At 37.8% G+C, this 26,449-nt stretch overlaps 3 protein-coding genes across 6 annotated transcripts in view; 1 reads left to right on the plus strand and 2 right to left on the minus strand.

Annotated features, from left to right (window-relative positions):
- LOC103143915 (tetratricopeptide repeat protein 39B-like) overlaps positions 1-3,026 on the minus strand; it is an 18,903-nt gene extending 15,877 nt beyond the window's left edge. The window contains exons 1-4 of the mRNA XM_007560628.2: positions 2,829-3,026; positions 1,815-1,846; positions 985-1,089; positions 333-464 (exon numbers count right to left, since the gene is read on the minus strand). Of these exons, the coding sequence (XP_007560690.1) occupies positions 333-464; positions 985-1,089; positions 1,815-1,846; positions 2,829-2,858 (299 nt within the window). The 5' untranslated portion in view covers positions 2,859-3,026. The remainder of the gene's footprint in view (positions 1-332; positions 465-984; positions 1,090-1,814; positions 1,847-2,828) is intronic.
- Positions 3,027-5,813: 2,787 nt separating this feature from the next.
- Positions 5,814-10,609, plus strand: snapc3 (small nuclear RNA activating complex, polypeptide 3). Its single transcript, XM_007560629.2, has 9 exons — positions 5,814-6,087; positions 6,692-6,775; positions 6,856-6,928; positions 7,117-7,221; positions 7,842-7,991; positions 8,089-8,171; positions 9,833-9,991; positions 10,149-10,256; positions 10,331-10,609. Exons 1-9 carry the CDS (start codon positions 5,855-5,857, stop codon positions 10,476-10,478), a joined length of 1,143 nt encoding a protein of 380 aa, XP_007560691.1. The 5' UTR covers positions 5,814-5,854; the 3' UTR covers positions 10,479-10,609.
- An 881-nt stretch (positions 10,610-11,490) lies between these two features.
- psip1a (PC4 and SFRS1 interacting protein 1a) lies at positions 11,491-23,295 on the minus strand. Of its 4 annotated transcripts, none has more exons than XM_016675599.1 (17): positions 22,975-23,295; positions 21,380-21,469; positions 20,781-20,857; positions 20,472-20,610; positions 19,182-19,271; positions 18,841-18,933; positions 18,234-18,293; positions 18,101-18,155; positions 16,482-16,572; positions 16,229-16,406; positions 16,074-16,153; positions 15,365-15,414; positions 15,173-15,243; positions 14,809-14,910; positions 14,529-14,730; positions 13,318-13,399; positions 11,491-12,090 (listed from the first exon to the last, which is right to left on the minus strand). In XM_016675599.1, exons 2-17 carry the CDS (start codon positions 21,449-21,451, stop codon positions 11,817-11,819), a joined length of 1,716 nt encoding a protein of 571 aa, XP_016531085.1. In that variant the 5' UTR covers positions 21,452-21,469; positions 22,975-23,295; the 3' UTR covers positions 11,491-11,816. The 4 variants fall into 4 exon arrangements, with proteins under 4 accessions (XP_016531085.1, XP_016531084.1, XP_016531086.1 ...); XM_016675598.1 differs by having other exon boundaries at positions 16,074-16,159; XM_016675602.1 differs by having other exon boundaries at positions 11,936-12,059; positions 16,074-16,159; positions 22,975-23,293.
- Positions 23,296-26,449: the final 3,154 nt, after the last annotated feature.

Below are 26,449 nucleotides of genomic sequence, written 5' to 3' on the forward strand. Positions count from 1 at the left end.
CATGAAATTTCATGCATTTTTGGCCTTATTTGTCTTCCATACACGAGGAGCAGCGACGTTAAACACAAATTTAGCAACAGAGTGTGAGATATTAACATTCAACACCACAAATTATTGTTCGTTCACAAACGTATGCGCTCACGTTGGTTTTACTGCACACTCAGATTGGTGACTCAAAGACAACACCATAAAAATGAAATTTATGAGAAAAACCACGTGAAAAGTGAGGATGTGAGGCAAATGCATAAAAAATGACATAAATACACGGATGAGACATGAATAGGGACATTTCTGTTATCAATCAATATACTGATGCGTTTTTCTAGCTTTACCTCTGGCAGGTGTGCAGAGCTTCCTTCAGTGACGCCATGGCAACATCCATGTCCTTGGGGTCAAAGGTCATAGCAGCCTGCATCAGTAAGATGCTGCTGTAGCCCATAGCATGATACATACTGTGGCTCTTTCTGGAGGACACAAACGCTTCAGTAAAATAGGATCAAATGGGATTTTTAAGGAAAAGTAAAATTGTTAAATGTGTAAGAAATTAAAGTAAGTTTACATTTTTGCATCTTTTTTTCTGTCACAAAGGAAATCAATTAGTTTTTTTAATTGATTTAGTTTTTCAGTCTGTATAAAAAAATCAGGGATTATGTCACATAATTGTTGATCTAAAACTTTTACCGCATTAAATAGCATTTAAAGAGCCTGGCAAGTCTCACTAATGAGCAAATTTTATTTTTTCTAAGAATTCTGACTTATTTCCTCAAAATTATGTTTTTTTTCCTCAGAATTTCGATTTTAGTCTCAGATTTCTGAGACTAAAGTCAGACTTTTCTCAGTGTATTTAATCCTCTCTCTTCCTAAAAGTTGCTGCTGACATGTAGTTTCCAGAAGAACTCAAAGATTTTCCGACCTGAAAACAGGATTTCTGATTCTGAGAAGTCCCATTTTATTCAAAGATTTTAGTGAACGTCAGAGACTTACCGCGGCTCCAGTGAACTCAAAGCGTCTGCAAACCGGTTGTTCAGAAACAGATGCAGGGCGACGTTACATTCCTCCAGCGCCGTCTCCAAGTCCAGCTGGAGAATTCTGAAATGCAGACAGAGAAAATCAAACATTTCCAAAAATCAGCCTCACATCTTCCATCCTCCTCTTTCCCTCTGAGTTTGGATGTTTATTTACTCAGAACTATAAACTTGTTTTTTTCTTTTTTTCTCTGAATTTTGACTTTTTCACAGAATTTTGACTTTCATACCTGAATTCTGATGGATATTTTTTAAATTCTCACTTGTTTCTTCAGAATTCTGAATTATTTTTCTCTGATCTTTTTCTCTCCTGTTTTGCTATGAGCCAGTGTATTATGACTTTATTCATCTAATGTTCATATTATGATGCTGTTTTTGTCAGAGGGAAATTTGTGTTAGTAAAGACGCTGAAGGTTTTTCCACAGAGGCACAACCTTCCGGAGAGCAAAGGTCCAGAGAATCTCACGTTCTTTTCCTTATGATCCTTTTCCTTCATTTTGTTTCTATGAAGCCGTTATTTAGTCACAGCTTTTACTCCAAAGCTAAGCTCTCATATTTGGCTGAAAGTTTTGCATTTAGTAAATCACTGATAAAGCAGCTAAAGCCCAAATAAAAACTCAAAAAACTCCAGAGAGCATAGAAAATGGGTTATAGAGAACACTTTAAAGAATATATATAAAGAATTTAGTTTGTTCCAAAATTTGAGCAGAAGCATTTACATTAATTGGTTGATATATTTGATTTAAAATAAAAAATAAAGAACGTTTGGAGAGATGAAACTCTACTTACGTCTCCTCTTCATGTATGTGGTCAACATCCATCTAAAAACCCAGAGAAACACAAAATTAGGAGATTTAGTTGAAACTATCAAAACGTGGCATTTAAATGGTGTAAAGTTTTTTTCTATCATGGTAAAAAGCCATTGTAGAAAGAAAACTCATTTTGAGATTAATCTCAGAAATTTTCTGAAAAACAAGGAAATGTCTGAGCTCCAAAAGTAAAATACCTATAAGAGAAATTTTCATGAACTTTCTAGAAAAAAATGTGAAATTTATGAATTTGAAAATTCAAAAATTTGTGAGAAAATTTTTAAAGTTTTTAGATTAACCTGAAAAATTTTGTAGAAAATATATTAAAATTTATGAGCTCCAAAAATTCAAAAATTTATAGTAAAATCTTTGAAATTTCTTTTAAAAAAACTTGGAAATTTCTGAGTTTTAAAATTCAAAACTTTGCACAAAAAAAAGAAAGAAAAAAAAACTCAGACATTTTTCGATCAATCTCAGATATTTAGTAGAAAAAACTTGGAAATCTGTGAGTTTAACAAGTTGAAAAGTTTTAATTTTCACTAACTACAATTTTCTAAGTTTTTCTAGAAATTTACTAGAGATTAGATTACTTAGATTACTAAAATAAGAATCTGAGATTTTACTCCTCCTTTTTCTTTTTCTGTCGACAATGGCCCTAAAACAACTTTGCATTTTTCTGCAGATAACGAAACAAGATTTAATTTTCCACCCCTGATACTTGGATGTTTCCGACTTCGGCCAGCGGTGTTAAAGATTTCCATGTGAATAATCCAAATTATTAATATCTCCATTATATGAAGCAGTGTAAAGTACTTCTAGTTGCATTCTTCATCAAAAATACCAAAAATAGCATTAAAAAACAGTTGCAGTAAATACAAGTAGAAATCATACGCTATATTTTTAAAGGAATTTGGCAAAAGTAATGCAAATGCAAACATTGATATTGATTTTGTTGTAAAAACAAACTATTTTAGCTTCAAAAATAAAAACTCACCTCCTTGATTGCACCATTGTTCATCTCCATTTGAGCTGAGGAGCGAGTGAAAAGAGAAACAAAGAGACGGACGTCTTTCCTGGCCAAAACTCTGGGGAGAAAGACAAACAGTCTGAGTCGAGCTTCTTATGATGATCGTAGATGCCGGGCGTGGCTTCCAGCCAACAAGGTCAGCCCACTGAGCACAGCGAAGGTTGGAGCTGCTGCTCAGGATTACTGACAGAAAGGAAAACTTAATGCAGATTCAAAAGGTCTAAGACATAAAATGTGAATGGAACATCGTTAATACAGGGTGTTGATGATGACGGGTTCGCTCTCTGGCTTCAGAGAAAAACCCTTTTAAAGAATACCAACTATTGATAAGTGAGTAAAAAGATTTCAGTGACTTTTAAAAGGGGAACATGCGTAAAATTACTCAAAATGAATGATTGTGATGAAAGGTCGGCTGAATTCAATGGAGGATCGAACTCACCACAAAAACACAAAATATTTCCAAGTATTTCTGTCCAGTTTCCAGTTCAAATATGTTAGTTCACTTGACAAAAGACAAAACTAACTTACACCAAAATATAAGCTTGTTTAAGTCAATTATTCCTTAAGATTGATGATATTGTTTAGTTGTAAGTGAAATAATCTGTCTATGGAACTGGTACCTTTTAATGAATCTTAAGGAATTATTGACTTAAAACAAGCTCCTGTATTTGATGAAAATACTAAGAAATTGACATTAGAAAATACTTATTAGAAATATTTTGTTATTTTGCAGTGTTCTCGCTTTACCTCATGCCACCCTTTGACCTTTTTAAAGTTTGAATCTGCTGATTGATGTAGATTTCATTTCAAATGTTCCTGGTGTTTGAACTGCATCCATGTGAACAGAGCCGGCCCAAGGCAGAAGAAGACTAAGCCGCTGTAAACCTTCAGCTAACGTTAGCTTATGTGTTTTTTTTTTTTAACATAAGAGAAATGATCCAGTCAGCACAAAGCTTTATTTATTATAGCTAGAAACTAGAGATCCGGGTGATGAACTCTGACCTGAACCTTCAGAGTCACATAAAGACAGTTACAAAGTCGGCCTTCTATCACCTGAAGAACATTTGCAGGATTAAAGGAGTAATGTTGCAGCAGGATCTAGAGAAACTCATCCATGCATTTAACTTTAGTCACATTGTTTGGCTTCCTGTAGTTCAGATACTTTAAAATACTGTTAGTTTGTAAATCAGTGAACAGTTTAGCACCAAAAACACATTAAAGATTTGCTGTTTGACTTGACAAATTAAAAGAAATAGAAAAGTACCAGTGGATGGAAAGCCTTGGAGGAAAAAAGCCTCACCCTGAAAAACTGTGTCCTTAAGGAACCAATCCCTTGAATATCACCCATATAACTGCAACAGAAAGTTTGTGCTGCTTAGAGTTTGCCAAAATATCTGACTGTCTGCTGGCATGTGATGCATCATCCTAAACAATTATTTCCAGTGGTTTTGTCATTCATTCTACCACAGTCCCCTTTGCACTTTCTCTGACGTAACCTGCTGGAGTTTTCCGACCAAAATAACCCCAGGAAGAAAAGTTCATGACTGGTTTTAAATGTCTTCTGCATCATCACAAGGTCTTGATGCTCAATCAACACCTGCTGGACGGTTGTTCAATTTAAAAGACCAGAATTAGACCATTCTGCAGTAAGAGAGTCAGATATTGGTTGGAGGCGTAGAATTTTTTTTTTCATTTGCCTCTTTCTTATGCTAATTTAGGCTAACTAGAATTAGCATAATGGACCCTCGATGTTCACAATAATTAGGGACTGCAACTGCTGACAAATAGCCAGTCAGTGTCAAGGAAATGAATAGTGATCCTGGATTGGCTGCTTTCTAAACAACAGCCAACAAATGGCATGTCAGCTAGGATCACTAGTGGGTATTTCAGCTTCCAAAGCTGCATTTTCTTTTAAATATTTTAGATATGCTTTACAAACAGAAAAATCTGTGATTGGGCTAATTTTCCTAGAATAATTTGGAGCTACATTTTCCAGAAAAATTCCCAAATAGGTGATTTTATGAATACTGAACCAAGAGTGGCAGCAAATGAGAATTAATTTCTTCATATTGTGTATATTCACATTGAACCATTTTTGCTAATAAAGGCTTTATCAGATCTCCGTATTGGTTGATGAGATACAGTTGGAAGTGCAAATAATGTAATCTAAATATTGCTGTGCTAAACGTTAGGCAGCCATATTGAATCTTGAGGTCAGTGTTGTTGAAGAATCTAGCTAACAAAGAGCATACAGATTGATTGTTCTGTTTGTGTTCTTCTTCGCTCACTTTGAAATTACAGACAGAACTCTAAATAACACAGTTCAAGAGTCAGTTCGAGAGCTAAATGTTTGTTCGAACAATTGTTGTCACCTTCCTAAAGTAATGTCCTAAGTCACTTTTAACCAAAAGTGATTTTGGAATTAAAACAATCACCACCTCTTTTTTCTTTGCTAAAAGATTATTTTGGGGTGGACGGGGGGGGATCACACTTTTGGCAAAAACTGATAAAACTCTGGAATAATGCGAAAGCCATCGTAAGTTCACGCCGAAAAGGAACTCGGAAAATGGCGGGCTTTATCAGGCTTAAACTGCTTCTTCTTTCTTTTGATGCAGTTTTATCGATTGATTGATTTTACATTACTGCCCCCTGGTGGTCAAGAGAGACATCACATTACTAATTCACTGAGCTAAAATATGTTGCGTTCACTCAAATTTAAATTTAATTAAAGAACACTTTATTGATCCTAAACCGAAATAATTTCATTAGGTTAACATGTGACATGCTATGTTTATTAGAATTAATCGATTAAACACAACAAACACATTTCTATGTGATAATTGGGCGTTTAGGAAGGTGGTGATCTGAAAACCTGTAAAAAAAAAAAAAAAAACACACGCGCGCAAGGAAACCATAGAACTACATTACCCACAAACCTTTGCGCGGGTTTGCTTTAAAAGCCCGGGGACGCATTTGTTTTCGTCGCTGAAAACATGGCGGCGTCCGAACAACCGGTAGAACCGAGCAGCAACGTCCCAGATTATGAATTTATGAACTTAAACTCCACACCTTTTCACATCGGCTCTTTCCGGGACGAGTGGCTGAAAAGACTGAAGCCGGAGGACTTTTCCTTCCAGCCGGGAGACCAGGACTTGTTTGAAGCTCGCTTCGCTGCGGCGATGGGGGTCGGAGAGGAAACCATGACTGAACTCAGATCCGTCTGCAGGTCGGTGGCCCCAGCGGGTCCGAACACCAGACGATTCCCACACAAGATTCTGATATCAAAGGTCCAATCACAGCCCTTTGGGTGGCTTTAATGTGACAATTTCACATCGCTTAGATTAGCCTACAAGCTAATTAAAACCCCAAATTCACTCGTCCACTAATTAGAACATTACATAACAGCGTAACATTTTTAATACATAAATGTTCAGTTGTGGCTCACAGGCTGACGGGGAAGACAAAACGTTATTGCTAAACAAGCTGGCTGCTCACAGAGTGCTGTGTTCAAACCTCTCAGTGGAAAGTTGAGTGGAAGGAAAAAGGAACATTGAAAAAGTCCAGTCACCGCCGGGTTCACAAATAAAAAATAAAAGTTAAGTTACTTAGCCACTAGCTAATCGCCTCCATCCCACTCACTGATGCAGTAATTCAAGCTGAAGTGTTAATATTTTTTTTAGATTTATGCTACCATTAACATTTTGTTAAACCTAAATTAGTTTTGGTTTTTGCTGTAATAATTATCAAAATGATCAGAAATAAAGAAGAGAGGTATTTCAATCCATAGGAAACAAATTAAAAGGTTTTTAATTCCTGTTTTCCGGTTGCAGTGTCGATTCGCTTCTTTGCCATTCTGGAGATCAGGAGCGCGACCCGGAAGTCGTCCCTCCAAACACGACACTAAAGACTCTGACGTAAGCCCGGTTCCCATTTATTCATCCCAGTTACTGTCTGGATTCCACAGCAGGATGACTCTGTTTGTTTTTACTGACAGACACAGAAAAAAGAAGAACAACAAAACTCAGAAATGTACCAGAAACAGACATGACCTCTACGCAGATGAACTGGTGGGTGAAACAAAGGATTCATGTTCATCACTAACGCAGAGCTTAACAATTAAATCAGACCAAAATCCTCTTGGTTTAGGTCAGTTAAAATAATCCAAATTACTTTGATTTGCTAGAAGTCTAATATGTCAGAGATGAATTTCTAAATCGGAATGAAAGTTTGTTTGTTTCCTCTGAATGGTTTCCAGGACCGCCTGACTGCTGGAAGGCTACCAGACACCAAGGCTAACCAGCTCCCTGAAGGCGAACTCATTCTAACTATCAATATCTACTTCCCTAGTTCCGTGGAGAAAGTGAGCATTTATCTCTATTTTGTCACATCGTTCGTCATCACATTTATCCCTCAATGGTTCCTCTGTGGGGCTGACATTTCCCTTCTACGGCGGCCCAGAAGGGTCAACAAACCACAAAAGCCACAATGAAAGCCACATTAGAAGTAATGGTAAAATGAAAATTATGCTAACACGGAAGGTTTTAGCATGAAATCCATTTCATGCTAAAACCGATGTGATGCTAAACTGGAAGTTATGCTAGCAAGTTTTTCATGAATTTACTTTCATGCTAAGAGAAGTTCTACTTACAAAGGATTTATGCTAAAACAGAAATTATGCTGAAGCAGAAGTGACTCTAAAATGGAAGTTTCCATGTTGGTGTCGCATCACAAATTCCGTTTTGTCCTAAAACTAAATTTATCCTAAAATATAACTAATGCTAATACAGAAGCTATGTTAGCACGATTATCATGAATTCTGTTGTATAAAACAGAAATCATGGTGAAATGATTTAATGATGCTACAGAAGTTTTGCTAGCAAGTTTGTCCTAATTTTTTCGGATCAGTTCTAGCATAACTTGCACTGTGGCCTTTGCATTGTGTGTGCCTTGTGGGCCACCATACTCCTAAACTTTCCCCAGTTTAACCACGTCAGACCCCACACCACGCTGCTGATGACCGGCTCCCACACCCTGGCCGAGCTCCGGGACGCCGTCTGTTGCGTCAGCGACCTGCAGGTGTGCGGCGAGTTCAGCAGCACGCCGGACATGGCGCCAGACTTCATGAGCAAAGTGAGCAGCTGGACATTTACAGCGACTGGACGCTCCAGTCGATTGACCACCTAACCGTCGTGTTTTAATGCTTCTTTTTTCATCCTTCTTTTTTCAGGACCTTTTCAAATCGGCCTACTTTTTCTTCGAAGGAGTTTTCTACAATGACATGCGCTATCCAGAGTGCCAGGACATCAGCAGGTCTGTTTCTGGTTTTTCTATGAGAACATATTTCAATAAGTCAGAATAGATTCCCATTCTAGCTGGGTAAAGCAAGTTTGTGCTCTAGTTTTATGTTCGACAGTGATGTGAGGAGGAATTAAATTCCTGTCAACAGAATCAGTAAAAATCCTAAAAGCAGAATATTTTAAACCTGGTTTGATTTATGAAACTTTCACAAATTGTTTCATTTACTCTTTTAGTGCAAAATAAACTACTCCATGTTTAAAATCCAAGTATTGAAGTTTTCAAACTAGAATAAATTAAAGTCACTCAAGGCATAAATCATTTGAAAGCAGAACTTCTCTTAGCATGAAAAATTAGTTGGAAAATTAGCCTTTAGCCATTTTTGAAATCGGAAGGCTCAATCGTAAGCCAACTTCAGCACAGAAAGTTTTCTTCAAAAGGAAAAACTGCGACTTTAGCAACTAGCATGCCAAAGTCATGCTAGTTTTTAGCTTCTCCAAGATTAAAGTCAGCATGTCTGAGGCTAATTGTAGCCATTTTAATGGTAGCACTAGCCTATCCACTGCTAATGCTAGCCTAGCCACTGCTAATGCTAGCCAGTCCAACGCTAGTGCTAGCCTAATGATGGCCTGTCCGTGCTAATGGATACCAAAGGGAGAAAGTAATCTGCGTCGTGACCAGCCTAGGCATGCTAGTTGTTAGCCTTTCCAAACCACCGCTAGCTAGCATTGTCCTTTAAATTCGCTGGTGCTGGTTGCTAGGTTACTGTTGTCGGCCTATCATGAATCAGATCAGTATCTAGATTCAGGATGGATGTGGCCTTTTGTGATAAGGAAGTAGCCACCACAGTAGTCTTAATTTTGGCACTAATTTGCACCATAGATTTGCACCTGGACCAGGGATGACCGCGTCCTTGAGAAGATTGTGGAGCAAAATCTCCTCCCAAGAACGAAACAGAAAGAGACCGTCACAAAAACAAATGTTTCTGGACGATAAATTGTCCCAGAAGTTATCGTGATAAGCGATAATATTTTCAAGTAAAATGATGTGAGAACACATTCTCAAGGATAAATAAACTTTAAATTCTAATGAACATTTAACCCTTGAACTGCAGGACATTATCCAAAATAAAACAACTGAAACAAAAACAATGAATTATGACGTTTCTGTAAACTAAACTGTCCTTTCAAAAGGGTTTAACATCAGACTGAAGACAAATGATAAATCATGCAAATGAAAATGTAACTTGTTTTAATTTATTATGAAATTAATTGATTTATTGCTTATTGTAACAGGCATGATGAGGAGTAATTTGTAAAGCTAATTAAACGATGAACTGGTTTCATCCTCAGATTGGTTTTGTTGAATCCTCATGACTGTTGGTGTAGCTTCCAACCCAACGACAAAGTACAGACCCACTCCTCTGGGTCATTAATGGCTTTTTCATTCTGAATTTTAATGATTTATCTGTTCCGTCTCGACAGGGAAAGCTCAAAACGAGACTTTAATTCATTTTTAATAATACAATCACATTTATTGTGGTATTTTCTAATGTTCCTGGATGTAACAGGACTCATCCAACCGTTTACCTTTTGCTCAAAAGCTGCTTTTTTATTGTTTAATTTGACTTTTTTCATCATTTTTACATTGATTCATGTCTTTTACTGGGAATCCAGTACGACCATCGACTGGGCCAAGTCCCACAACTACCCGCCGTTCAGCACGGTCAAAATGGAGGACACGCGGCTGGTGGACCTGAAGGTGAAGGTGGGGTTTCCGTACCTCTACTGTCACCAAGGCGACTGCGAACACCTCGTCATCATCACCGACGTCAGGTCAGCGGCTTGTTGTGAAACAGAACAGTTTTTCTTTTCTATTATTTGTGCAAAGGGAAGTAAGGATTTCCAAAAACCTGATTCGGTTTGCGTAAGCAGAGCGGCCGAGGCGTCACGAATGTGAAATCAATTTCTTTTTTTGTTTTTTGGGCTGCAGACTGGCGCACCGCAGCGACTGCCTGGACACGGATCTTTACCCGCTGCTCACCCATAAGAACCGCTTGATGACCCAAAAATGCTCCGTCTGCCACGTCTTCATCGGCAGGTCCGTGAACATCAGCGGTCACGTCCGGAGCATCGTCTTTGACCTCTGACCTCTGGTGTGTTTGGGTTTTGTAGATGGTACACCACCAGGGACCAGTTTGCGCCCAGCGACCCGTGTCTGTTCTGCGATAAATGTTTCCGGATGCTGCATTACGACAAGGAAGGGAACAAACTGGGAGACTTCCTGGCGTATCCGTACGTGGACCGAGGCGCCTTCAACTGATTTACGCTTCATGATGAAGACGAGCATGGATTTTTCCTTTTTTTCAATAAAAGACTTTGTTTACTGCTGTATTTTGACTTCTACTGGCTGCTGGTGTGTCTCCAGCTAGAAAACATTAAAACTGAGTTAATTTAATGCCTTGCAGGAAGAAGGTCTTGGGTTCAAATCCCAGTCTGGGGTTTTCCTGCAAGTGACTTATTTCTTACAGAAAGTTTGTTTTTATCTTAGAAAAGATGGAAAGTCCATGTTTGACCTGCTTTGCTTTTGCATTTTGCACATTGTTTGTGGTGCATTTATATCCTAAAGAAAGACAAGTCTCAAAACGAGATATTAACGTACGTATATGGAAAAACCTTACAGCAGAAAGTACGGCAGCCACTGTAAGACTTTTCTTCATTATGCTGCATGAACCCATCAGTACATTATTGCAATGCAACGCAAAACTTAATGCGAGGTAACAAAACAAAGTCCTCTTTCCCCTTGGGCCTCCGTTCTTCACTGCACTCTGTCAAACGAACCAAACTAGTTGAGCAACCTGTTCCCCTCCTCGCCTGTGGGGGGCGCTTCACCAAGAACCACTGACACAAAATCCTCTGAAGAAAGTCTTTCAAATCCAGTAAATTTAACAAATTTGAAAAGTTATGACTATTGAAAGTCTGAAATTTTCTTTCCTAAAAAACTTGAGATTAACTTAAAATTTGTTACTTTTTTTGTAGCGAATGTTTGACTTGTGAAATTGGAAATTTCCTTGTTTTGAGAAAATTTGAGATTTTAACAATTTGAAACTTCAGAGTTTTTTGGCAGATTTTCTTCTATCAACAAAAAAAAACTGCAGCAACTGAAAATGTAATTCAAATGGTTTTCCTAAAGAGAAAAAACGGTGTTAAATATCTGTTTTAGTAAAAATCCATCTGTAGTCCTAATTCATCCACAGTGAAATCCAGCATTTTTCCAAATTTTACATTGAAAAGACAAAAATGTAAATCATGAAGAATGATACAAACAAACATGGCGGTTGTGCTGTAGCTACCACTTTATTACTGGATGATGACACAAACACAAAAATACTCTTATATACATCTAGGTTTTAAAAGACATGATGGAAAATAAAGCACTTTGTTGGCTAAGAGGAGACTTTGGCAAAGTCCACAGTTTTCTGTTTGTGCGTCTGTTAAACATGCGTTACAGAGCGTTAAAAACAAGATCAGTTTACAGAATCTGCACTTCAAGTCCTGGGAGGTTCACAACTGAAATGATCGACCAAAATAAAAACAAAAACACTTCACGATGAAGACGAGGAGGAGGAGGAGGAATGACCCCGCTTCTCAAACACGTTCATTAAAATTCACAACTACACCGATGGGAATTAAATACATCCAACAGCAGGCGGCACAAGGTGTCTGAGTACAAAAATAAAACTATGCAGCAACTTGGTGAACTGAAACCTTGGGAGTAGCAGCAACACAACACTTCAGAAGGCCTGGAAACCGTTGTCCACCAGGGGGCGTCGTTCCAGTACAGCAGCAAATCTCTTCTTCGGGTCGGTGGACGGTTCAGGCCGACTCCTGAAGTTTTGGAGGACTGCGGTCGGAAACGGAGAGAAAACATAAAACTGACCACAAACAAGCAGAAGATGGAGAAATGTGAGCAAGGCTGAAACGATTAATCGAATCAATCGTGATTAATCAATTATTGAAATTGTCAAATAATTTTGCAATCGATTAGTTGGAGAGTCAAAACAAGTCCTGAATAAAAACATCTTAAGAGTAGTAATTAAGCCAAAACTACAAAATAATAGTTAGGATTGGACAATATGGCTGAAAAACGTATCAGGATATAATTGCTTCATATCAGTCGATATTGATAATTGATTAATGTTTTGTTTTAAGTAAATACTGCCAAACTGGTGGCATGACTTCCTGTTTGACCCAGTTTTCTCTCCATGATGTTTGTTTTCATTTTTAAGCACTAATGTACAACTTGGGCAGTTACTCAGCAGGCTGTTGCTAGGCAACCAAAGTTGGGCAGAACTTGAAACTGCTTCTTACCCAGCATGTTGTTGCTAGGCAACCAGAGAGCGAGTGAGTTAGTTGAAGCCATAAGAATACATTTTTTTAGCTAGCAGTGAAATGTTTAGCACCTAAAGTCTCTCCTCTGCCTGCATCTCCCAGAGTTTACATGTTTGATTTAATATAACAAGAGACATTTGTGACTTATGACACTGAAAAAACACAAAATCTGAAGTATTTCTGGTCTGTGTTCTAGAGAAAATATCTTAGCACACTTGAAATAAGAAATAAAACTCACTTAGCAAGACATGGGGACTTGTAAATAATTAGTAATATAAAATAATATTAATGAATTAGATAATTCATTAATCTGAATTAGATAATTCATTAATATTGATCAAAATTACTAGTTGCACTGGCAGTTTATTTCCCTTAAAACGTGGAAAAATGTCTTTCAATAGGTGAATTTATCTGTCAGTACTTTTCATCAATAATAAAGAATTAACTTAAAAAGTTCTCATATCTTGCCAAGTTTGTTTTTCTTATTCCAAGTGTATTAAGACATTTGCACTAGAAAATAGACCAAAATTATTTCGTAAGATTTTGTGTTTTTGCTGTGAATAAATGTGCTGAACTTTAATCTTTCATTAAAGAGTCTAAATTTAACCAAATATGTTTTGTATATTTCATTCTGATGTAATGCTGAGTTTAATCCTCATAATCTGAATTTGAAGATGAAATAATAGCAACGTGCTATGGATCATCTGGTTGCCGTTAGCAACGCTGCGTTAGCGTCATTTGAAGCGCAGCAGCAAACCTGGAGGACGTACCTGTGGTTTTCTCCCGCCGAGGCGTCCTCCATCTTGTCAGTCTTCTTCTCCTCGGGGCTGGCGTCGCCATTGGAGACCTTGTCTGCGGGGCAGGAAGATTTGATCAGCGATGACGTCACCGCGCCGTCAGCATGTGACGGCCGGCGCGGCTCTGCAGAGGTTAGTCAAATTAAAAAGATTCTCCATGGATTCGATTTGCTTCACCCGGAGAGACAATCTGCTCCTGTAACGGAGGAATCCGGGTTTTCATCTGGACGGATGCGGCCGCAGCGTTTGATAACAGCTGCTGATGAAGGTCGACCACAGAGATCCCATGACTGGCTCCTGATTGGCTGCTCACTCTGCCGCTCGTAATGGATTTAATGAAGGAGAGGAATGTTTGTGATGCAACCCAAAATTACAGTCGTTACCTCTCTGGATCATTTATTCTGGTTGTTGTTCCGGTTTCACCGTGACCGGCTCATCGGTCTGGGTTTCAGACCGGGGAGTGAAAACTTTTTACCCTGGAGCCAAAACTGATTTTATTTTCAGTTGCTTTAGTTTTACCTGCTTAACAAACAAACTTTTTATGAAATCTGTACCTCAATTAAAACAATTAATTCTATTAATCGTCATAAAACAAGTAATCGCCAACTAGTCGATTAATCGTTAACTTGAATATACAAAATAATCAAGTCACAAGTAGGGCTGAAACAATTAATATGGTTAATTGACTGTTGTAATAATCATCAACTAATTTTGTAATTGATTATTTGTTAACCTGAATATACAGATTTTGAAAAGGTCATATGATGAAAAAAACTTTAATTTCATATTTTCAATAAAAACAAAAAGGCCAAAATCATTGACCTGAAACGATTAATCGTATGATTTGGGCACAAATCATACAAATGTATGATTTGTGCCCAAGTCATACATTAGTCACAAATCCAACGTTTGTCAACTAATTCAGAAATCAATTTATTGTTAACTGGGGCATACAGATTTTTTTTAAAGGCCAATTGCAGAAAGAACTTTATTATTTTTATTTTCACTAAAAAAGCTACTGTCTTAGGGAGATTCACTGAAATTCATGAAACCATTTTTTGTTTCCAGCCACGCTTGTTTTGCCGTTTCCAGCCATGCTTGTCTTGCCGTTTCCAGCCACGTTTGTTTTGCCGTTTCCAGCCATGCTTGTTTTGCCGTTTCCAGCCATGCTTGTCTTGCCGTACCTGTGCCGCCGTCCTTGACGTGCTCGGCTCTCTTCAGTGCTCCCCTCTTGGCCTCTTCGTGCTGCCGCTGCTCGGCGAGCGACTTGTTCAGCACTTGGCTCAGCACACAGTCGCCCTCGCCCACCAGGAACATCGTCTTGAACTTGTTGTACAGCATGGTGGCTTTGTCCATGATGTCCTGGCTGGCCTTGAACTTCCGGATCTGGAACGCAGATGAACCCGCAGTTCATGACCGCCACCAGGGGGAGCCGTCAGCGACTGGGGACCTTTTCTGGTTTACCTTCTTGAGCGTGGCGATGAGCTCGCTGTGCTTCTGCAGGTGCTGAGTCGTCACCTGAAGGGAACCGATCTCGTCCAACGCGTCCAAACATTTCTTCACATCCTGGAGGACAAAAACAGATAAACACAAGTTTTAATGTTTCAACTAGTTAAAAAAACACTTTAGGTTGTTTATAAGGAGTTTGTTGAATTTCTACAATAAAAAAAAAAGAAAATCACAAAACACTGGAGGGACTGACTAGATTCAACTTCATAATTTTTCTGTTTGCAAGGAGGAAAAATATTTATGAATTAAATGTATTTCGCCTTAAAATCTGTGTAATTACTATTAATTAACATGTTAAGATATGAATGGCAGAACTAACCGGGTTGTCGATTTTCAGGGAAATCTTGATCTCACTGTGGAGTTTCTGGAGTTTCAGGTCAGTTGACATTTCTGGAAAATAAAACGGGGAAAAAAAGAGCTCATGATGACGGTTAGTTTTGTTTAAAACAAATCTTAAAAAAAAAAAACAGTTCCAGTTAAAACCACACATTTATTTATTTTTTTAAATCACCTTTCTTCTTGGGTCCGGCTTCAGGTTTCTTCACATCTTCTTTGTCGGCCCTGAAAGACAAAAACACGACATCAGAAACTCACCGATGGTTCGGGATCCAAAGTTGGCCTGTCGCAATAACCAATAAATCAATTAATCACATAACAAATCAAAACGAGCTCCATAATCTCTGGCAGAAAGAGTTTTTGGCAGAAAAACACCAAACTCTTCAGTCTGGTCCATTTGTCCCTTTTTGAAGGATAATTTTGTTGACAGACTTAAGAAATCATATTAGTTGTTTCTTTTATTTATTTACTTTGGATTTTGAAAATGTCTCCCAGCTCCAGTGTTAAATGTTCAGTAGAGTTTAAAGTTTATTGATCTTTGAAAATGTGTTTTTGCATTATTTCATTACTGTTATATTACTTGAAAATGGTCTCAAAACAACATTATCGTTTGTCGCAGAAACTTCTAGGACAATTTATCATGCAGCCAAATTTGTTATCGTAACAAATCAAAAACTGCCTCAAATTACTGAAATATGTCGACACAGAAACAAAACTTCATATTTTCAACCACAAAGAAGGTGAAAATATTCATCACATAAAGACCTGAGAGTTTATTTCTGGTCAGACCTCGTTAGCATGTAGCTAACGAGGTTGTTGTTGCCGTCTCCCATGGCAACACAGAGTGAAACCATCAACGCCTCATCATGGTGGGATGAACTCACTCTCTCGGTTCGTCGGCTTTCCAGCGCCGCCCGTCTTTATCCGCCTCTGCGTTCTGCAGCTTCCTCCTCCCTTTGCTTTTCTGAGACTAACAGGAATAGAAACGTTAAATACGATCTTCTTGTCCCTCAGACTGCCGCCGTGCGAAGACGCTTGCCTCGTCGTCATCCGAGCCGGACGAGCCATTGTCCTTCTTCTTCTTCTTGGCCTCCGCCTCCTTCAGCTCCGCCTCCTTCCCCTTGCTGCCCTCCCTCTTCTTCCTCTTCTCCTCCTCTCCACTCGGCTGCTTGTCCTCCGCCGCCCTCTTTCGCTTCTTCTCCGACTCGTTCGTCTCCCTAAAATAAAAATAAAACAAAAACAAGCTGTAAAAAAGAAGAACCCAATGAAAGCTGTGTTTTCTGAAGCTTTACATTTCGCTCCCGGAGCCGTGTTGGTCCTGCTGCAGCAGAAGCAGCTTCTCGGTTTTCGGCTTCCTGCCTCGCCGTTTCGGAGCGTCTCCACCTGATCGCAGATACACAATTCAGCTTGTGCAAATTATGGCTCACATTCCACTATTTCTACCTGAAATTAGAACCTACATCTCTGGAAATACTCAGAAATAAGCTAGATTCATTTTTTGTAACAAAATTAGTTTTGACAAGTGAAGAAAGTGTTTTTACAAATTTTGCAGTCGGGCTGAAACAATTCATCAAATTAATCGTGATTATTCGATAATTGTCAACTAATTTAGTAATCGACTAATCGCTAACTGGAGTATACTGACTCAAAAAAGTATATCTGCTGAAAGAATAACACACTCAGAGCAGCAACTAAACCAAAACTGTATAAAAATATAGATCTTGCCTTTAAGATGAAAAAAAGTTACCTTTCATCTGTAAATATATTCTACCTAGGACGTGTCAATTGGCAAAAAAAAATATTAAAAATAAGAAATCTTTAAAGGAAACTTTGCTACCCAATTATTAATCCAATGCATAAACAGACTAATATAAACCATTTTTTAATATTGTATTTTAAAAATGAAAGAAATCAGCAGAATGTGCCAACCTTTCATCCGATTAATCGTCAGAACAATCGATTAATCATCAGAACAATCGATTAATCGTCAGAACAATCGATTAATCGTCAGAATAATCGATTAATCATCAGAATAATTGATTAATCGTCAGAATAATCATTTACCAAAATAATTGTTACTTTGTAGTTCTAGTTTTGTGGTACAAATTTATCTGCTTTTAAATTATTGTGCAGAATAACAAGACGCTTGTTAAATTTATTACTAATCTTTGGCGCATTTTTAGCCTAAAATTATCAGTAACAGTAATATCAGCTTAAATATTATTTTTTGATATTTAAACTAATTGCTACAAAATAGGAGCAGATGTGGTGGAAATCACAGCTTTGCACTAAAATGGCCTCAGATTAGGGATAATGCAAGTTATTGATTAATCAGTTAATCTGAAGTTGATCAATTTTATCTTATAGAGCGACGAACAAATTAACTGACAAGTAGCCATTTTCTTAAAAACCTGAATTGTGTCTTATGTCCATCATGTAAAGTGCTAAATTTTTCATAATATTTTGAATAAAAAATGGTCCAGGAAGTCGCCCTCTTCTGGACGGAGGCCAAACTGCAACACTAACAAAAGATCTAAGCGGACATCATTAATCAACGGGAACAATTTGAATCTAATAATCCATTAATCGACAGTTAGTCATAAGCTTATTAATTCTTTGCATCCCAACCTCAAATCAATGAAAAATAATTTTAAAAAAAATAAATAAAAAAATCAGCAAATAAAGATATTTTAAAAAGTTTTCTCCATCTGGGGCCATTTTGGTGAAAACTAATGGTGACTGAGGAGGTTAAAGCAGATCCAGGATCCTGTTTCCACCTGGGCAGAGCCTCCTGAAGAAAGCTCTGAACAAGCTGAAGCTAACAAACTTGGATCAACTTCAAGCTCCAGAAGGAGAATCCAAGAGATCTTTAACCGTGTAAAACAAAAACACTTTTCAGCAGAAATCCCACCTGATGGACTAACGGGGCTGCCAGGATCTTCGTCTTTTTCGTTCTCCTGCTCACCCTGAAACACAAACACATTATTAAACAATTTAAATGCTTCGAAAATTGAATTTAAATCACCTTCAGCGTCACTACCAACCTTCTTCTTCCTTCCTCTTTTGGGTTTTGAGGGATCAGTCGATTCTTTCTGAGCAGAAACCTGAAAAATTAACCAGAAAGTTTGATTTTATTCCAGCTGACCTCAAAAACAAGCCGACTTTACTTCCTTAGAAAGCTGCTGAAGTAAAGAGAAAAAGCAGAAAGTGAAACAAACCGATTTAGAGCAACAGCACCCTCTAGTGTGCAGCTGAGGTTTTACACCAGATTCAATGCAAAAGGGAATTTCTTTCATACTTACCTTCTTTTGCAGATTTACTTGTTAAATTAGGATGAAAAGGCATTGAAATCAGAACTTAACCACTTGGATGAGAAGTGGATGGAATCAGTGGAATCATGCAGCAGATGGACAGAAAAGCAAGAAATGAACCCAAAACTTTCAAATAATTTCATTTTTATTCATCAAGCACAAACCCAGCATGACTGAAAACACAAACAGCTCTCCGTTAGATTTTCATTAGCGACCCGAATGCCGACCCGGCTCCAGAAAAACCGCCGATGTAGCATGCTTTTTACTTAATTTTCCACCCAAACAAGGGATGACATGACCTGCGCCGCTGCATGGCAACCCAACATGCAAGAGTACGTACATCCTGGATCTGAGGACCCTGCTCAGACATCAGAGACCCTTCCTCCTCCTCCTCCTCCTCCTCATTCTCCTGCTCAGCCTCTTTTCCTGGAACCTGAATGCACCATAGACACAGCATAGGACGCAGCGAGGCGCGGTCAGCGAGCTTCCTGCTCGTTTTGCTACCAAACATCAACTCTACGAGAGGGAAAACCGTTTCCTGCGGTTACGATGCAGACAGATGTCACAGGAAGCTTTGAGAGACAAAAAACATGGAAGAATCTGGCAACAGAAGAGATTCACTGCAGTGGAGCCACATGGGAATGGAGGTTATGAACAGCAAATAAAAAAACTGAAATTTACTTTGGGTTTGACTCCTTTATCAACTGCGTCTTCTTCTCCTTCTGGACCGCTCTCCAAATCCTTTTCCAGGAAGGAAGGAGGAGGAACCGGCTACAGAAAAAAAACAAAAAACCAGGATTTAATTCATAAAAACTTCTGTTTATGGAGCAGCAGAAAGTCTGTTCACATCATCACACTGCTCCCTTAAATCCAACTTTATTCATCTGTTAAAGCAGTGAAACTATCATCCTGACCAGCTGGTTTAATTTACATAAAGTGTGCAAAGAACCATTGGAAACAGTTTGTTGGCTAATTCAGGATATGTGCAGGTTTCTACATTTAATTTAATACTTAAGACCTTTTCAGTGCCACCTTGGATTAAATTTAAAAGTAAAAACTATAAAGGCAGTGGATGGTTGGGGGATTGCAGCATGTGTCACACATTAAAGTTTAGTTTATTGCACAGAAAAAACTTACCCATGGTAAACAACAACAAAATTAGCTAGCTAGTAAGGCTATATTAGCAGCTAGTTAGCGTTAGCCTGAACCGAGTCGAATCTTTGACTTTACAGAAAAACGACAGAATATTTAAAATTCAATACTTCTAGATTAATCCCAAAGAGAAATTAAATAATTATATTAAATATACAAGATTAAATAGTCCTGTCACAACAAAATTTAAGAACCGTTTAAAGCTAACTTACACATTTTTTAAATAGATTTAAGAGTTTTTAAGGATGTAGTCGTAAACCGTTCAAACTGAAGTCTGTTTGCTGATCCGTTTAAAAAGCTGTCTGAATGACGATGGCGCATGATGTAAAATGAAAATAAAAAAAAGAAACAGAATTATACAGCACCATGTTAGGGACACTGTAGATTTGAAAATAAGGGATAAAAAGTACATTTCCACCAAATAATTTAGCATTTTTTTCTAGAAAATTTCTTAAATTAATTTAAACTTTTTTCCATTAAATATTTGACTTCAAATTCAGAAATTTTATTTTTTATATTCTGAGGTTAATCTCAAAATTGTAGTTTTTTTGTAGCAAATTTTAAACTTTTTGAAACTCATAAACGTTCTTGTTTTTTCTAAACAGAGCTGTTGTAACACTGACTGCTACTGGAGATCCTTCACTGGATGATATGAGTTACATTTAACTTCCCTTTGGGATAAATTAAGTATTTTTGAATCAAGCAGAAGTTTAGTTCTAGTCAGCAAAAGGAGAATCTAATCTTGGTTTATTTCAGTAGAAAATAATGTTTTAAAGTTGAAATTCTGCTTTTCACACCCAGTTTTTAACGGAGTCGTACCTTGGGCGCAGTCAGCTCAACTTTTGGGTTGTTTTCAATCTCCCACAATCCTTCATTGAAGCCTTTCCTCTTGTTCGGTTTCGCGTATTTCTCTTTGTTTTGTTGGTACGGAAAAATGTCCTTCGGCCCAAGAAACGCTCTGCAGGAGGGAAAATACTTTCAGTCATGAATGTAAACACAACATTGGTGCCAACCATTAAAAATGCAGAATGGGGAAGGAAACCGGAGTCTCATCAAACATTTATCTATTAAAAACCTTCAGAGGAACAAAATGGCGCCTCGATAAACATCAGGAGTTTCATTGCTCACGTTTCATGAGTGCCGAAGAAGAAAATCGGATATTTGATGTTGGACGGTTTGACAGCACCGTCTGGCACTTCATCGATCTGAAAACAGAAACAAATTTACTCAGGATTTCAACTTTCTCCTAATTTTATTTATATTTTTTCTTCATGTGGCTCTAATACTCTATCAGAGCAATAAATATCTTTTTTTTTTTACCTGCTCAAAAATAAACTAAGCAGATAATATTTTGATAAAATAATCTGTTGATTTCAAACATAAAAAGCTTCTGCATGTTTGCCAGATTAAAAACAAACAAAAAAATCTGTAAACCACATCCTTCATTTTTCAGGTTGATCAATTTTTTCTAAATTTTTCTTTCTTCGCAGAAACAAGAAAAGTTTATTAAATTGTTGTTAAAAAGTCTACGTGTAGTAAAAGTTATCGGATGTTGAGGGTTTTTTTTCACTCTGTAAATGAATTAAATTCAAAGACCTGAAATGAATAATTTGTGTTGCACTTTATATTTTTCCATTTTAAGATTTTAAATTGTACCCTAACATTGTTTTTAAATATCAGTCAAATTTAAGACATTTTTGACCAGTGATGCGCTTCGTGCTACTTACCCTCGCAGGCCAATGAGGGTAACCCTTCATTTTGGCAAAAATCAGGTCGCCTGGCTTCCAGTCTCCGGCCATCTTGGATTTGAAACCAAACTGGAAAAAAAAAACAAACAAAAAAAACGACGTTTATACGTCATCTAGAAACACTGAGACTAAATAAAAGCCACATTATGACCGTACAGCAAACCAAAAAGCTCCTGGAAGTCTTAATGATGTTACACAAAAACAACTTTGAGATTTAAACGTTTTTATCATGATATATTGTTATAAAAACATTATAACAAAAGACCTTTTTTAAAATATTTGTTCAGGTAACTGTGTGACCTGGTGCAATCAATGTTTATGGTGCATTGATTGCACCATAAACACAAATATTGTTCTTTAAAAACATTCCAATTTGTAATAATTTTAATTTATTTGAACACACATTATCATTTCAGTAAATATTAATGTTTACAGTAAATGCGGCAGAATTAGCCAAAAGACTTTTTTTCACCTCAGTAAAAGAATGCTGTTATTCTAGGGAATAAAAAATATTTTTATTATTTAAAAATTAACTGAATTGCTTATTTACTTGCCTCTTAATATATTTTTAATATGGCATAAATGTCTCCACATGTCAATCTTTTTTATCAGATTAATCAATAACTAAAGTTATCATTAGTTGCAGCCCTTGTTGCTTTTATCGATAAATCAAATTTTCTGTGTTTGAAGACTTAATTTCTGAAAAATCTGAGTTTTTCATTTGCAAATAAAGTGAGGTAAAAAAATAAAATAAATAATCAGATTTGGTATTTAAAAAATCTGAGATTTTATTTTCCAACCATAATCACCCAGCTGTAGGTTTGACTAATAGTTATGTGCCTAAGCTGAGGATCTCTGCAGCTCCTCCACAGTTGCCATGGCTCTTTATTTTAATACTCTTCTTCCCCAGCCTATAAGTTCATATGGGCGGCCATGTTTAGTCGTTTTGCAAAGCAACCAAGCAAGCTGAAACACAAAAACTAAGCTCATAGCATCAGGTAACACAACAACTGAATTATGATGAGTATTCTTTGTACTTTACTTTGCAATAAATTTAAATGTTAAACAATTTAAAATATTTTTATTTCTCTATGCTGAAACCGCTGTATAAAATTTCTCATTCTGAATAAAATATTAAAATAGTAGATATACATTTTAAAGATTCATGCATTTATGGAGGTCCCCAAGAAACTGCTAAGTTTGCTTATGCCTTGGGCCAGCTCTGCTCCGATTGCTGCACACAGATGGACTCTATTCACGTGGTCATCTTTGAAAGAAAATATGCTGCACTCAATTTAATCCAACTAAATCAGGAGAAAGGGGGTTGTTTATAAAAACAACAAATGATAGTCATGCATCGGTTTCATATTTTGTGTGTGTAACGCCACAAAATGTAAAAAAAAAAAAAAAAAAAAAAGGTCCAGTACTTTCTAGAGACACAGCATCTACAGCCGATGCGATTAAAAACCAAGTTAACCTGCAGGATGCGGATCAGGACGTAAACGCCTCATTAACTCCCTTTAGCTTGCTTAAAGTTACCAAACAAAGATACGTAAAGATTTAGTTTGATTTACCTCCGTTCTGTGTTGGCTTCTTATGAGAGGAAAATGTGCTGGTTGGAGCTTTTAGAAGATATTATTTCATCAATACAACAAAACACTCCTTTTCCGCAAAGCCGACGCACGTTTTCCGCTCCCGCGCAGGACGTCGTCGGACTGAACCACTGCGGAAGCGCGGGGGGCGGCGGGCAGCGGTTAATTTAAAAACACTACGCTACCGCTTCTTTAAATACTAAACTACGTTCGTACTAAAAAACTCTTACAAATACTACAAATAATACATATATTTATTATGTTCCCGTCGAAGCCACACTTGCTGTGACACAGAAATTATCCTTGTAAATATGTTGGACTGCCTGGCCCGAATTTGAAGATCGTGTAATAAACCAAGGTGCTTTGCTAGAGTGAGGCCTCAATAGTGTCGATTTAAGCACAAAAATAATCAAAATTTTGATATTGAAACGAAAAGGTGATCAAGTAAAGTCACAGGACTTAAGATCGACGTTTAGTTTAAAATACAATTGAAATAGTTGTAAAAGCTTACTTCATTTAGCATCTGTAAAAAGAATCAGAGTGGGACGTCTGCATCTGTTCAGCCGCTCTTTGCTCTTCTTTTGTAGCGATGCTGATCATTTAAAGAGAAAAGCGCTTCATTCCAAGAACATTTACATTTCTATTAATGAATAGGCACTAATGAATTTAAAGAGTAATTAATAAATGATGAAATATAAAGATAGGGTAAAATAAAACACTCACAGTAGCTAATATTGATCAAAATAAAAATAATAATTATTACACTATACTACACTATACTATAATAATAATAATAATAATAATAATAATAATAATATTATAAATAAATACTTAATTGATTACTTTATGGCTTGTTGAAACATAATTGAAAACCAACAGAAGCAAAGATGAAAGACAAAAATTAAAGCTAAAAAAGGTTAACGCTTATCTAAATCTGTTAAGATCATTTTGCAAATTTCAAAAATATTGCTAAAAAGGACACAACAGCCAGACAGAGTGAGAAATATAAATATTAATCTTTTATTTCAAATGTATTTTCCTTTAGGATTCCTTTGGGATCTTTTACGGTTTACATTGTGGAATTTGGATCCGAAACTGTGGTTAATATCTAGTGACATCTGGTGGCCAAAACGTAGCATAACAACTGAAATTTGTAAATGTACCTAGCGGGTTTTTATCCATATTGTGCTTTAAATTAGGAAAACTGACGTCAGATCAGTATGTTTTTATTCATGTCAAAAAATAACTAAAAGCAGAATAAATAATCATTTTACAATTAAATTATTGCGTAAAAATTATCCTATTCTCAACTTTGAAGCTGCTGCAACCCTGCAGATCACAGAGATGAATGAAAGTGACCTTGATATTAGATGTGGTAGTGTAATAAAGACAATGGCCGCTGATAGCTGAAGGACAGCCCCGTTATCCCAGAGCGGGAGAAGAAAGGCCGGGCTGGGCCAAAGGAGGCTGGGGCTCCGGTTGGTATCCAGGAATAACCACCGGGAGGTGAGAGACCTCCGCGTTGGACAGCAGCCAGCGTGGAGGGCTTCCTGCTTCGACACACGACCACGGCGGAGGCTGGCGATGGAGAGATGACAGCGAGGCGTACCCTTCACCCCGCCAGGCGAGGTCAGGCCGCCTCCCTGGGCCGCAGGAGTCCCGCCGTCCCCCATCACTCATTTTAGGCTGCCGCTCCTTTTCAGAGTCCCGGCTCACGCTGGGAGACTTTGTGGTGTTTAAAATCACCTGGCTGCCACGGTGATAACCTTTGACCCTGGTGACAAGACAGCTGGGGTTCATGAAGGCCCTCATTTGCTTTAAACCCAAACAGCAGCATAAAGGTGAGGCTGTAAAAGTGATCCGCTCATAAATTACCTCCGATGGTCCAGAAGGAGCTGAGAAACGTTGTTTGACTTCAGCAGCAGTTATCTGGGTTACCCACCGCACAAGTTCGCATCTTAATCCACGACACATATTAGGGACATTAGAAGAACAAAGGAGGAGTAAATTACTGCCAAAAATCCCAGAAATTTCTGAGTTTTATCTAGGAAATTTTCAACTGTAGGAGTTCAGGGATTTCCACGTTTTTCCCAGGAAAAGAAACAAGCTTATCTCAAAAATTTCTGAGTTTGTTTTGAAGCAAATGTTTGACTTTTCAAATTCAGAAATTTCCTTGTTTCTAGAAAATTTCTGAAATTCATCTCAAAATTTCATTTTCTTTCTAGTTAATTATCAACTTTTCAAACTCAATTTTTTTGTTGTTTTTTTCTGCACAATTTCTGATTTTTTGGCAGAAATGTGTTCCTCCTTTTTTTCTCTTGTCTGTTGTGGCCTCAACACTCAGTCAGATTTCTGCTTTGCTCTGGTGAAATGACTGATTTCAGTTTGGGGCGTTAGCTTAAGGTCACCTTCTCTGGTCCTGAATGAGGGATGCTGTCCTTCAGATGGTGTGTGTTTCCAGTATGTGTGTGTTTTCTGTGTCTCAGTGTGTGTGTGTGTGTGTGTCATCCACATGGATTGGCATCCTTCCCCTTTCTGCTGGCATCCCTTCAGCATGTTCAGGGGAACGGACGCCGCCGCAGGATGATGAAGTATCACCAGGCAGGTCAGCGCCTTCATTAACGCGTCATAAATAAAACTGAAAAAAAAAAAAAAACTTCCACTTGGCTCCGCAGAACCGGAGCGATCATCTCGTCGTGGACGGTCACCAACAAGCTGCAGATCGGGAAGGAGAAGTCAGCGTGTGTGTGCGTGTGTGTGTGCGTGTGTGTGTGTGTGTGTGCATGTGTGTATGTGTGATGGAGTCAGGCCAGCAGGTGAAGATGTGAAGGCAGGGTGTGACAGATGCTTCTGTCAGCGGTCCAACAGTCGTCGCTTTGTGGGAGCCGTGCAGATGCCTTCATCCTCCTCCTCCTCATCCTCCTCCTCTTCCTCCCTCTCCACCGTGATGAAGAGGATAACAAGACGGGGCACTCCTCTCAGCTTCAAGGCGCTACACGACCCCGGGGCCTGAGGAGGGGCGGAGAACTATTACATTTACTTGAGTAACATTTTGGAAACGTTACTTTTTACTTCTACTTGAGTAAGTTCATTATGAAGTATCGCTACTCTTACCTGAGTAAAATTTCTACTGTACCCACAGTGAGTAACTTCACTGAATGAAGAGAAAGATGGTTTTAACCCAAAATTCACCAGAAACAGAAACACCTGCAGGTTTCCTTAAAGGTGATCTATTGTGCTTCCTCGAACAGGTTAAAACTGGTAGAAAAATAAAGAATAAAACTATGAGAATAATGTTTTGGTGTTCTTAGCATGGCCCTAATACACCATCGTAATTTTGAGTTCCTTTCAGAGTGAGCTGTTTTAGGGCCTTTGTCACTTGAAATTCAAATGAGCTGCTGTTGTCCACGTCCCAAATTCAATGTTTACACTCAAATGTAAAAATGGCTGAAAACAA

The sequence above is a fragment of the Poecilia formosa genome, unplaced genomic scaffold (assembly GCF_000485575.1).
Source record: "Poecilia formosa unplaced genomic scaffold, Poecilia_formosa-5.1.2 Scaffold117, whole genome shotgun sequence".
Lineage (NCBI taxonomy): Eukaryota > Metazoa > Chordata > Actinopteri > Cyprinodontiformes > Poeciliidae > Poecilia > Poecilia formosa.